The following is a 13,789-nucleotide window of genomic DNA, read 5'->3' as shown; positions in this document are numbered from 1 at the left end:
TATCCCAAAAGTTCTTTTCTTTTTTTACAATTTATTGGACCATGTTCTCATCTTTCATAACCAGTTAATTAAAGCACTACAAAATTAAAAGACACTAGTATGCAAATGGTCTAGCAATAAAATCAAGTGATGAGTCTTTACAGATCATGGACTTGATTTCGGGCAGACGCAGGATTTTTATTAGGGAGGGGCAAAAATCAGGTTAAAATAGCTTATTGGGTTGAAACTCATTAACTAATCGGGTACTAGATAAAAAAAAATAATTAACACAATAAGAAACAATAAAAATAGTATACTCTAACAATAAAGAACAACAAAATAATATCATTTTACATATTAAAAAACAACAAAATTGATCCGGACCCGTAAATTTCTATAAAAACAATAAAGCTTCTCATTAACAGTGCTTTTGAACTTAAACACACGACTAGTTGCATAATAGTCCATGTTACAATTAATATATCTGCTATACTAAGAATAGATAACATAAAAAATTAAATAGGACAATTAAGTTTGTTTCAAGTTTCAACTTATATCATCCATATATAGTCTGCATTTGCAATGATTTAGGATCAATTCCTGTTGTTTATTTCAATTTTTTAGCTTAATAACTATTTCCCTTTTCGTTTTTATTTTTTATGAAAGTGGGTAATTTCCCACTGATTTCCTTAAGGAATCATTTACAGTCTTACAATACCAGCCACTGAAACCAGTGATATCATACCAGTAATGTTTACAAAAGTCTTAAGAAAGAATATAAAACAAAACAAGAAGTTTTTGGAGGCTAATTATTATGTTTTGCCAGTGATTCAACAAAAAGAAATTTCATGACCAATATCACTGGAATCAGAAGTATGTCATGGAATAATGTTAGTGAAGCACACAAAATCGCTACGAACTTGTTAATCGTAAGTACTGTAGCTGGACATTGGTCACTGTACAGAGAAGATAAAGGTGGCCCTATCGGTGGCATGACATTGCTAGGATATTGGCCATCGACATTCTTCAAGTCTTTGTCAAGCCATGCAAAGATAATTGAATGGACCGGAATTTTGACAACAATCAGGAAAGTTCTCTGATGGGCAGCGGGCTATTCACTAGCGAGCTCAATAATAGAGCAGCTTCCTTCACTGATTGCTTTGGATTTGATGAAAATGGTAATGGTTTTGAGGATAATTATAATCCTATTGCCAATGTAGAGAAAACAGCTTGTTACAGTGTCTCTGAAAGGTACTACACTAAGCATTTGGCACAACGCTACATTCTTTTACGGAAAGAATGGAATGTAGTTCAAAATATGTCATGTGGTGGACTTCATTTGGATTTAGTATGATATATAAATAAATATTGCACCATTTGTTCGTCAAAATCCTTCTTCTAACTATATCATGTAATGACGTCCGAAATATCTAACTAACAACAATTTTTTTATGAATGTTTATAGATGCTTTCAAAGTTTTTGTTCCTCCATAAAAGAAATCAGAGCGAAGGAAGTCTTCGTTCCCAAGTTTCAGGCAACGGGAAGAGATAAAGCATGAGAAAGTGAGAAACGGCGAAATGTTTTTTGGATTCGAGTCCTTGGGGACACACCCATTAGAAAGAAAGGAGACTTGAGAGATGACCGGAGAGGGGATGGAGATGAAAATTAACAAGTGGTAGGTGTTTGGTATGAGGAGGATGACAAGTAGAGGCAAGGCCGTGAACATTTTGTATTTGTATTGATATCTTTATTTTTCTCTTAAGAAAATCACAATTTGGAAAGCAAATGTAAAGAAAGGGGAATCAGGGGCTAATGCACAAGAATATATGTTAGAAATTCAAAGTGCTCAGAAGAAAATGGCCATGTCAGGATCAGTGACTGGGTGTCAGGATTCATTAGAAAGAGAGGATACACAGATTTAGTTTGCGTACCACTTCTTTGGAGTGCGTAAACTAGATCTGCGTTCCTGCTATCTTTCCAAAGCGGGTACTTGCCAGTTTTGGAAACAGTTTATTTTCAAAGTGAGGTTGATTTTGATTTTTTGGAAATGCCAACTATTGAGACTTCTACCCAGGTCATACAGGGAAGTTACTGCTATTTTGCACATTAAAAAATAAAAATCAAGGAAATATAATAGAAAGCTTAGCCTATGATAGTTCAAACTTGGATATGCAAGGAACACCTAAAAAAGTATGGCACTACTTCTGACAGTGTTCTCTTTTCCCAAATTGACAGCACAAAACAAGGATTTGGTCACAGTAGCTAGTGCTGGATTGGAAAATTGAGCACAGCTGACAATTATTTAGCTCCTGAAAGCATCTTGAAACACCAAACTATTCATACCACAAATTTCACAATCTAAACTTCCTAAGTCTCTCAAGAACAATAACTTGTTACTGTTACTGACAAAATGCAAGATTACCAATTCCTTGTTACCGAAACTAATTACTGGTACTACCGACCTTGAAAACAAATAATGATACTAGCTACTGATTACTTCTGGTACTAAATTTTATGGATACAAAGAACTTAAAATTCGATCACAGAATCTCAATTCAGTAGTCATAACAAGCAAAACGGGCTATCAAATACAAGTCAAACCTGCTTGATTCACAAAATTATCCTAGATCTCCACAAAATTCACCTCGGATTATCTCCGAACCAGAGCAGATCCACTTGACTGAAAGCGAACAAAATATAAAATAAGAAAAAGGACAGACAGACAATCGATCCTGAAACCAATCCGAAATCAGATCGGAGAGAGCAACTGGTAGAGTTGTGGCTTCGGCTCCGAGTTCATCCCTATTATAATCACGAGAGGGACGAAGCCGTAGTGCGCCACCACCGCTGCCTTCTTCATCGTCCAAGTGGTCCAGTACTTCGTCGCCGCCGCTGCCGTCGACAGGTAACTCTCTTTTTCTCGCGCGTCGCTTGGCGGAGGACCGAGCGGATTCCACGACGCCATCGCCCGATCGGAGGAAAGATCGAATTTAGGTTGAAATTTGTTTTGTTGCGGGAGTAAAAAGTCAGAAAATGAGAAGGGAAGGGATAAGAAAAGAGGTCAAAGTGAAATAATTTTAGACCGAATTCGTATCCTGCATTAACTCAAAAAGGAATATTTTGAGTTAATGTATCTGGACTGTCGAATCAGTTTTAATATTCGTGCCGATTAGATCCGCACTAATATTGAAGGACCCCTACGTTATAGGCGGGAGCCGGATGAGCTCTATTTACAATTAGACGGACAAGATGTATTAACTCAAAATAAACTCTTTGCAGTTATTGCAGACGATGCGACCGAGATGCGGATTAGTGTGTTTAATGTGAAGGCCTAAGAGCATCTCCATCGGCTTTCAATTGCAATTGCAAATCCGCGTTGGCGTCTTATGTGGCATTTTATTTCTTGAATCACCGATGCAGACAAAATGGCAAATATGCAAGCTTTCATATTATGAAAGCTTTCATTTGGCCTTTCATTTCGCTAAAATCACACTTGCACGGAGAATTTCCAATCAAATTCGCTCGTCTCTTGTATTCGTCGCTCCATCTCACCTGCTTCTTCCTCTCACAGGCGCATGACGAAGCTGAAATCTATGGTCGTTTTTCCTCTCCTCCTTCCCGTTCCCGTTCCTTCACAGATCTGAGCCCATCGCCACTGCCTCCGCTCTTCCCCTCTCCCCCTTCCCGTTCCCATTCCTCAATAGGTCTTTCTTCTCCATTAGAGCCTCCACCTTCACTTCAAAGGAGTTAGTGTTCCAGGATTTCACTGATAAGCGAGCTCTAAAGGTTTCTTTTCATGTTTTCAAACTGAAATTTGGTACCAAATTTAGAGGATCAAGGTTTCTTTTCATATTTTCAAACTGAAATTTGGTATCAAATTTAGGGGATCAGCTTACCAAGTAGCTTGAACAAGGTGTTTCGAACCTTGTCAAGTTAACCAGCTTTTAAGTTTCTGCTAGTTCGAATTTTGTCGACAATTACCTTTTCTTATAATCTAAACTGAAAAATTTGATTTGTGTGCTTTTGTGTATATTTGTATATATTTGTATGTAGATGGATTAGGGACATAGCAAATGGAACTAGCTCTAAATTGGATTTTGTCAGCAACTTGACATCTTTGGAAATTTTTGTATATATCCCTTTTATTTTAAATGCTTATTCAGGATTTCATTTCTCTAGATGTGCTCTCACCTTCAGTATATTTTTAATGAAGTTTACATTGTAGAATCTTAAGGAATTGCAAGATATCAGGTACTCTCCTAACAAACTTCTCTAAGTTCAAAATTTAAAATAAAACTTAAAAAAAATTTATTCATTTATTGATGTTTATTGCTTATGTTACAAGGGAAAATACCACCAAATGTCAGATTGTTCATTTTCCTTCTGCTACAAGGGAAAATACTGACAAGAGATGTGCTAACAAAATTTAAGGACTGAAGGATTTAAAGATTTTGAGAAGTAAGATAGAGCAGGGAATCTTCTGGTTTATCATTATAGTTAGAAAGCAATGTTTTTCTTACACTTTGGAATGATGTAAAAGAGTGGATGTAACCAGAAATTGCTTAATAAAACCAATACTGGCAGCATCTGTCAGTTCATTTCAAAAAAAAAGAAAAAAAAAGATGTTTATTGCTTATGTTGTATTTTGGGGCAGATTTTTTGGGAACAATAGTCTTAATACAAACTGAATGGGAGAAATGCTCCAATTCCAGGTTGCGATTTGCGTCTCCCGGTTAATTACAAAGCACTTCCTTTCTTTTTATGGTTGCTTGATTTGTGCTTGTGCGTTTTCTGTGATTGTGGCCGTGCTTGTTTGTGTGATGTGGCACTGGTACTGCTCTTAATGGGGCCCTGATTGTGGATGTGAGGTGCTGAGAGTGGTTACTGGTACGGTTCAGGGTGTGGAGATAGAGTTATTTGGCAAGGACGGGGTTACTGGTATGGTTCCAGGTCAGGGAGAGGGGCCAGAGGTGCACCGAATACTAACTAGTATGATCCTGGTAGACCAGTCGGACTGGATTGTAAGTTCAGTGCTGAACTCAGGGTGTAGTTTGTAATTTTTAATCTTTGAGGGTGTTTTTTTTATTAAGACCAGTAGGAGCCAATTCTCTTTTCATTTAGTAATTTTGATGTATGTTGTACTGTAGAAGATGATGCTACAGGATTGTATTTTAAAATTTCATATATAATATATGGTTTGGTAGCTACTGCCAATAGTTTAGTAAAAAAAAATAGAGAGAGGTCTGAGAGACTTTATGTTTGTTTTATCTATGTGAACAAGTCGGGAGAGAGAAAGGGTTGATAAGGATATATTGTTGACGTGACATTCAAAATGCAATTAAAACGAATTGCACCGATGGAGGGATTTTGAAATTAGAATTGAAGTTAATTTCATTTTAACTTCCGATGTGTATTTGCAATTGCAAATCACTTGCACCAATGGAGATGCTCTAATACAGTAAATATTGGTATGGGCGTTGTTCTCTATTTTGTTCCTTCTATTAATGGGCCTTTTGTTTATAAGATTTTTTTTTTTTTAAATACATAAATTGGATTCGGTTTTCAATACAAATTTTAAATTAGATAGTTTGATATTTTGATATAAATAGTTCGGTTCGGTTGAATTTTTGAATTACTTTAGTTTTTTTTTATATTTGATTCGATTTAACCAAACTAATTCAAATTTACTTGATATTTATTTAAAGAGGAGAGTTCAAATGCACCCAAATTTTTGTGCACCCATATGCACTTTATCTTTCAAATCTTTTTTCTCCGTTTTCAAAGTCCGAATAGTCAATCCGGACCGTTAGATGCGATCTATATATTAAGATGTGCTTGGAGACCAAATTTTACATTTTTTGAAATTGTTTTACTATTTATTAAGCCACTTTGAAAATCGCTGATTTTACATTTTCTGGACCATTGGATCAGCGATTTTCAAAGTGGTTTAATAAATAGTAAAAAAATTCCAAAAAATGTAAAATTTGGTTTCCAAGCACATCTTAATATATAGATCGCATCTAACGGTTCGGATTGACTATTCGGACTTTGAAAACGGAGAAAAAGGATTTGAAAGATAGGGTGCATTTGGGTGCACAAAAATTTGGGTGCATTTGAACCCTCCTCTTATTTAAATTACTTTGGTTTTATAAATATGTTCGGTTAATTTTTCTTATTTCGGTTTACTTATTTATATTTTAATATTTATTTCTATAATTATTAAATATATTTGTGTATATTTATGAGTTTTTTTTATACGATTTTGACAAAATATATTTCAAATATTGATGTGGGTTATTGCCTTATTGGGGTGCATAAAATCAAGGGACTACACCTTCATTAAAAAAAAAAAATCATAAAGAGATTTACTTCGATGAGAGCAAGTAGTTCACACGAGAAAAAAAAGAAGAAGACAAAATTAAAGAACAAAAAATCCCGGATGCGATTTTAATGAAAACGAAAGATGTCATCCGCCCAAATACTTGACCGATGATAATTATGAGCTGTCATTGTGAAATTGTTATGATTGCAGCGATGTGCAATAGACCTGTCATAAGATCAAACTGGGGGTGACAACAAGCTGGTTCGTTACGAGTTGGATCCAGTTTGAAATCGTTACGAGCTGGTTCGTCTGAATTACGAGCGAGCTGACTTTAAGAGTCCGAGATAAAATTTCAGTTTGTAATCGTCACGAGCTGTATCGAGCTAGCTTGCGAGCTGACGAGCTGGCTCGTTGGGTTTGACTAGATCTTATTTTAAGAAGAAAATAAACATATGAACTTTTTGGATCAAGCTGAACTGAGCTAGATTGAGCTGGACAGTATCCAATGCACACAAATTCTTACAAATCTACAAATTGATGCCTAGCTAAACAAACTCGCGAGCTGGTGAGCAAGTTAGACACCAGCTTGAACTTGTTAATTTTGGACCAAGCTAGTAGCGAGCTGGCTCGTTAACAACTCCGTTCAGTAATGAACGAGTTGTTAACAAGCAAATCAGGTACGAGTCACGATCGGACCACGAGCTACAAACTTCTTTACCACCCCTAAATCAGACTAACGATTAGGATTTATTGCTTTTTTGGATTAAAAGTTCTGCACATTGCCCAACATTATTTTTTGGATTAATTAAGCTTGTTGTTCCGGAGAATTTGATATAATAACATTTTTTCGAAAAAAAATCAAACAAAATAGTATTCTCAAAATTTATTGACAGAATAATCATTTGAGACCTATTCATATAAAACTTTCTTCTCCTTGTTTACTTTCATATTTTTTAAGTTACCTCTTCTTCTCCCTTAAAAATTCTATTATCTTTCTTGTTCGCACAAAAGCGTGCACACAAAGTTTCAGATACAGCTAGTTGTATCCTTTTAAACCGTGATTGAGCTTTCGTATTAGGTTGCAAGTGCACAACCTTTGTCCAATGGTACAATCAGGTATCGATCCTCAGGGACGGTACAATTCGAGTCTACATCACTACTTATCCTAGTTAGGTACTAGAAGTGAAGAGTTTGGTTTGAATTCGTTTTAATTTTCTAAATTCAATAATAGAGGATAACAGAAAATAAATGTTGGTTCAAATTGATTTAAAATGAAGTTCCCAGGGTTTCAGATTTCATCCTCAACCTTGCCTCTTTGGACCTTCACGTGACTCGCATGCGACCCTTGTGACGCGACCCGCGTGGTCCTCGAGTGAATGCAGCATTGAACCCGTTTCTGAGTTATTTACTTGTGTAAGGATCTATTGACCGTACCTAAAGTTCCTGAACCTCAACTCTCGTTTATTGGCTTAATGAACCTAGTAAGGAATTGCAATTTCACCTTCTTAGATCTACAACCTCAAACTTTCGTTTACAAGTGTTCAATCTAAGTCATTTGATCGGTTTGCTAAAGGTATCCACTATCTTTCAATAGATGGAAATCTCACCTCTCGGTTCAATTGATCTATCTTTTCAGATCCAAGACCTACCTCAAGTACTTGATCAAATTGCAAGAAATATCAAGGTCTCAATATTAGAAGAAATGCAAGAAACATTCAACAATAGACAACAAGATTCAATCAAATAATCACAATCAAGCAATGGAAAAATAATACTCAATCAAATGAACACAAGAACAAGTCAAATTCAAATTCAATGCATTACAATCAAGGTTTTAGATTACATTAACCCTAGAAACAAAATAGAACTACTCAAGCATCATAGAGAAAGAGAAAGAGATAAAAGGAGAAATCATGATAAAACCAAATGAAGCAATCTAGCAAGAATCTTCACTCCTTCTTCCCTTTCTTGCACCACACTTCAAGGATCTTGAAGTTTTGAATCTTCAAATTCGGAACTCCCCTCTGGTGGCAGGGGTGGTCTATTTATAGACTTTTCAAAACGAGTACTTCAATTCTGGGCCTTTATTGGGCCTTTGCTGTCTGCTCTGGAGACTCGCGACGCGAGTCGCGTCACCACCGTTGCGACCCGCGTTGGAGCATGAGGGATGCGCCTCGCATGAGATGGCATTGCGACCTGCTGGTGCGACTAGGAGGGGTTGTCAGTGCGACTCGGAGGAATGGATGCGCCTCGCGTCAATCATGATGCGGGTCGCATCAAAGTCTCTGAACTTCAGAAATTCTCCTGATTTCACCAATTTCCTGCAAAGTAAGAATGAAAGCGCAGCAGTACTAAATTCTACATGTATTCATTATAATAGACGTTATTTGATGGCTTAAAATACATGTTTTGGTACTGAAATTGGTCAAAACAATAGCTCAGATATAGCAATATCATTTCTCTTGATTAAATGATCGAGTTTTTCTATAGCTAATTATGAACCCTAATACACCTAATTTGGTTGCAAGCATACAACCTTGTCAAGTAGTAGTTCGGGTGTCGAATCCACAGGGACAACTCGTAAAGTACTGGTTCTCGCCAATTCACTAAGCTAGACTACCGGAGTTTGGGTTGGTTTCTAAATCTAATTAAATTGAAAGGAGCAAATAATAAATGTCTTGGGTCTAATTCAAGTGTAGGAGTTCTAGGGACTTTGGCATTCCTATCCACTAGGGTCTCAATCTACTCGATTCATGTTTCTAAAGCATACGTGGGCGTCCTGTCTAAGGTGATAATAGCGTACACTTCACGGTTAAGTACTTCGCGGGCTATTATCTTACCTTTAGGTTACTTCGGACTTCTCGGTTAAGTACTTCGTCCTAATAACCTATTCTTTACTCTTTTTGTTCAGGGAGTTATCGCAAGTGATTTTTAGTCATTGATAATAGCGTACACTTCACGGTTAAGTACTTCGTGGGCTAATATCGTATCTTTAGGGTACTTAGGACTTCTCGGTTAAGTACTTCGTCCTAATTACCTATTATTTACTCATTGGATAAATCCCTAAATCCATGTATCGGAGGAGTAAGGTTAAACCACCCAATCCATGTATAAATCAAGCATTAAAAGAGTAAATCGCTAATAGTCAATAAAAACCACAAATCGAGTAAGATAGAGTGCACCTAGTTTCGAGTTTTACATGCCATCGCCCTTAGAGAGGAGATTAGCCTCTCATAGGGGCACAAACAATTACAAAGGGGATAAATAAGTTGTTACCAAAGCCTAAAGAAAGGAAAATAGAGTAGAGAATACAAATCCAAGCTCAAATCTCTTCTCCCTCAAGCTTTTCCTCTCCAAATCGCCCTAGATCTGAAACCCTAGCTCTTGAGTCGTTCCCAGCTATTGTGTAGTGTGAAAATGGCGGCCTCCCCCTCCTCTCCAAGAGCCCCCGTCTATATATGCCCTTCTGGGCCTCTAACAGCCCAAAAATAAGAAGCTGAGAAGAAATTTCGGGTCGCAATCATAGGAATTACGGGTCACAATAATGGTGCGAAAAAGTGGCAGTGAGCTGCTCCAAGTAGTTTTGGAATTGCAGGTCGCAATACCAAAAATTGCAGGTCGAAATTTTCCTCTGATTCTTGCCTCTACGTGCCGTCTAGGTTCCGATCGCGTCCGAACTTGCTCTAAATTGTTCCCCTTTGCTTCTAATACCTGAAAACACATCAAAATATAGCAGTATCTCGAACTTGGTGCGATATCTAAACAAAATGACTTTAAACTAATAAAAGGAGATAGTTTTAAAGACCAAATCCTACCAAAAATGTATATAAAATTTTGGTTTATCATTAAACTAAAAATTTAGAAAGATGCTACACCTGTAAAACAAACATTACGCTGTCATTTTTATTTTTTTATTTTTTATTTTATTTTACATTTCTGCATAGAAAAGTAGTTCTTGCTTCATTAAATAACGAGAAAAAATATGCTCATCTTGAACTTATTTTTTCTATAAACACATACGTGTTTTTATAAGAGAATTTCTAAATGTTCCATTAAATTGAAAAGTTATGAGTAAAATTTCAAGTACATAAATCTGGAACCCAATTTATTTATATTTTTAAGATTTTTCAATTTTCAATTTTTCCAAAAAATATGGAACCCAAAACATCTTTAGTGGTTCCAGATTTTTCAATTTTAATTTTTCACAAAATCTGAAACAACGTTCAATTTAAAAATAATTGCATTTTAAGTGAACATTCTGATCACTTTCAAACAAAGCAATTATATTGTAATTTTTTAAAACCTAGAAAAAAAAAACAAAAAAAAATTACATTAGAACGCGGTTCTTGTTTTACGAGTGTAACATCTTTTTTAATTTTTAGTTTAATCAAGAGAGAAATATTAGAATTTTGAAGAGAGGAGAAAATGTAACTTAAAAAAAAATGGAGTAAATTGGAAGAAAGAAAATGTTTTATATATCCCATACGATTATTTTGTCAATAAAAGAGGATTGTTTGATTTTTTTTCGAAAGAAGGTTTTGTAACAAAAATACTACTCAATAAAAAAGATACAGTATTCGATGTATGGCAATGGATCGCTAATTTTTTTTTGGAAAAACCCTTAGGCATGCACACCATATTCCAATTCTGCTCCATGCAAAATTGAACTCATATCCTCCCATGAGAGGACTAGTGCCTTTTACCAGCTGTCCATGGAACATTGACGGTGGATCGCTAATTGCTAGTGTCTTTTTTTTTTTTTTGAAAACCTTCACAGAAGCTGTGAAGTTGTGAGGGGAATCAAACTCTCAATCTTTGTGTAGAACAATTCTATGATTTTTTTCTAGCTAATTGTGCAACCTCCCCTTGTCATTTATTGTTTTGCTAGGTGTGTAACGGAGGGTTGGGAGACTGGGTGAGGGCATTTAGTGCCCTAATTAGTGTGTTTTTTGGTATTTAGAATAGTTAGAGGGGATACATGAGGTTAAACCAAGTACTTCTGGATTGTAAATATATTTCTAATCTTAATACAATCATTAACGGTTTTGGCCACTAACCCTAAAAAAATAATACCACTAAGATGATGGAATTATAAGATACATTGGAGAAATTTTATTTGAAGTAGAACTTTTTCTTTGATATATTTGAGAAATCTAATTCAACAACAACAAAGACGAGATGAAATAGTAGCACAGTTGGTTTAGAAGAAAATAAATTTAAAATTATATTTACTCAAAAATTGACATTTTAAGTTCCGTTCACTACTTCGCAAGTAACAACAACAAAGATAATATATTTTATTGTGTCATGTACAAGTAGTGGATTAACAATACCCGGGTCGGGTATACCCGACCATACCCGCCCGTGCCCGAGCCCGGGTATGGGTCGGGTACGCGGGTACGGGCATAAACCGGACCGGACCCGTTTTTTTGGACCAATACCCGACCATACCCTACCCGAGTTTACCCATACCCGACTATACCCGTACCCTAGTACCCGATACCCGAGTACTGTTCATCCGAATTCAAAATTCAAAAATTCTGTTTTTCCCTCCCAAAAATAAACAGAAAAAACCAGAAAAAAACTAACAAAAAACCAGAAAAAAAAAAACAGAAAAAAAAACCAGAAAAAAAAAGCAAAAAAAAAAAAAAAAAAACCCGTACCCGCCCTACCTGGCAAGGGTACACGGGTACGGGTATAGGACGGGTAGGATATGATTTTTGAAAAATATACCCGACCATACCCATACCCGTATACCCTTGTACCCGTCCTACCCGTACCCGAGACGTACCCGTACCCGTCCCGGGTATACCCGGGGTACCCGTACCCGCCCGCCCATTAAACCTCTATGTACAAGTTATGTTTGCTGCGTATTATTTCTGGTCAAAGAGATGCATGATAGATTCATGGCCACATGGGAATTTAAAAAAAAAAAAATTGAATTACAAAAAGCGGGAAAAAAAAATGGTTCTGCAGTGTGAACTGTGAAGAGAATACTAGAATATTAAGTCTTGAGAGCATTTAGTTTTCATACAGCTCAAAATTGATGCTTACTTGACAATGACGTCAATGCTTGGTCAAATAAGATAGAAATCAAATCACGATGTGTTTCAAGTTTCAACTTAGGAATGTGAATTGTCAAATCAACAATAATTTTTTAAAATAAAAGGATTAAATATTGAAAATTTAATTGATTGGCCAGTGAGAAAAATCGTGGGAAAAGAGGCATCAAGCAAAGTATCGATAATTTCCATCTGGCCAACCAAATATAGCATATCTTATTTTGGTTCTCCAATTCGATGAGGAGACTAGAGGATTCACATTGAGGAGAGAGTGAGAGAGAGACGCATGCCGACGGGCTTCTCCTAAAATAAAAAGATAATTATTGGGTTTTCCGTGTCAAAGTTGTCAACATTCCTCATTATTGAGAAAATCGGTATCGTCTAATCAGAATTCGGATAATAGTTGATGCCTGAGATCAAAGGGACTATTATTTCTCTTTTCTCCTTTTTTATTTTTTCAAATATTTTCCGATAAATGCTTAACTACAAATTTTTTTTTTTTTTACTACAATTCTTTTTTTGACAATTTTTCTTTTTTCACCTATTATAGCTGATACTTCTTTTATTGCATTGAAAAGATTGATTGTCATTCTATATCTAATAGAATAATCTAAGTATCGAGATCAAAATCAATAATTCAGAATGGAAAAAAGAAGAAAAATACTTTCTTTAGCTAGATAAGGGACGGATGTAGCCAAGTGGATTTTGAATCCAATTTGAAAATCTACAAAACCTTTATAAGCTTAAATTTTAAATTACTTGGACATGGTTGACCAGTAGTAGTGTATTAATGGTCGGGCGGGTATGGGTACCCCGGGTATACCCGGGCACGGGTACGGGTATGACGGGTACTAGGGTATACGGGTACGGATATGTCGGGTATTTTTTTCAAAAACCATACCCTACCCGTCCTATACCCGTACCCGTGTACCCTTGACGGGTAGGGCGGTCCGGGTACGGGTAGGGCGGGTACGGGTATTTTTTATTTTTTTTTTGCTGTTTTTTTCTGGTTTCTTTTGTTTTCGTTTTTTTTTTCTGTTTTTTTTCCTGTTATTTTTTTTTTCTGTTTTTGTTATGTTTTTTTTTTTACTTTAAAACAATAAAATATAAATATAAATAAAAAAACAGAAATTAAAACAGAATTTTAAAAACAGAAATTACAAAACAGAAATTAAAAACAGAATTTAAAAAACAGAAATAAAAACATAATTTTAAAAACAGAAATTAAAAAACAGAAATTAAAACACAGAAATTAAAAAATAGAAATTAAAAAATAGAAATAAAAACAAAATTTTAAAAACAGAAATTAAAAAACAGAATTTTAAAAACAGAAATTAAATTGAATTTGGGAGGGAAATTTGAATTTGGGGTTTGAATTATTGGGTCGGGTATAAGGGTACGGGTAAGGGTAGACGGGTACCCGGG

At 35.7% G+C, this 13,789-nt stretch overlaps 1 protein-coding gene and 1 long non-coding RNA gene across 2 annotated transcripts; one reads left to right on the top strand and one right to left on the bottom strand.

Moving 5' to 3' along the window:
* Nucleotides 1-2,443: 2,443 nt before the first annotated feature.
* On the bottom strand, nt 2,444-3,043 carry LOC144568789 (mitochondrial import receptor subunit TOM7-1-like). Its single transcript, XM_078319177.1, has one exon. It carries the CDS (start codon nt 2,943-2,945, stop codon nt 2,730-2,732), a length of 216 nt encoding a protein of 71 aa, XP_078175303.1. The 5' UTR covers nt 2,946-3,043; the 3' UTR covers nt 2,444-2,729.
* A 284-nt stretch (nt 3,044-3,327) lies between these two features.
* LOC144568535 (uncharacterized) lies at nt 3,328-5,199 on the top strand. Its single transcript, XR_013515678.1, has 2 exons — nt 3,328-3,766; nt 4,034-5,199. It is a non-coding gene; the product is annotated as an uncharacterized LOC144568535 (long non-coding RNA).
* Nucleotides 5,200-13,789: the final 8,590 nt, after the last annotated feature.

This window comes from Carex rostrata, chromosome 17, assembly GCF_964058835.1.
Source record: "Carex rostrata chromosome 17, lpCarRost1.2, whole genome shotgun sequence".
NCBI classification, from domain to species: domain Eukaryota; kingdom Viridiplantae; phylum Streptophyta; class Magnoliopsida; order Poales; family Cyperaceae; genus Carex; species Carex rostrata.
This window is presented reverse-complemented; position numbering and strand designations above follow the sequence as displayed.

Excerpts from the sequence above, each read along its gene's own strand:
- LOC144568789 (XM_078319177.1), bottom strand. The coding sequence starts at position 2,945 with ATGGCGTCGTGGAATCCGCTCGGTCCTCCGCCAAGCGACGCGCGAGAA.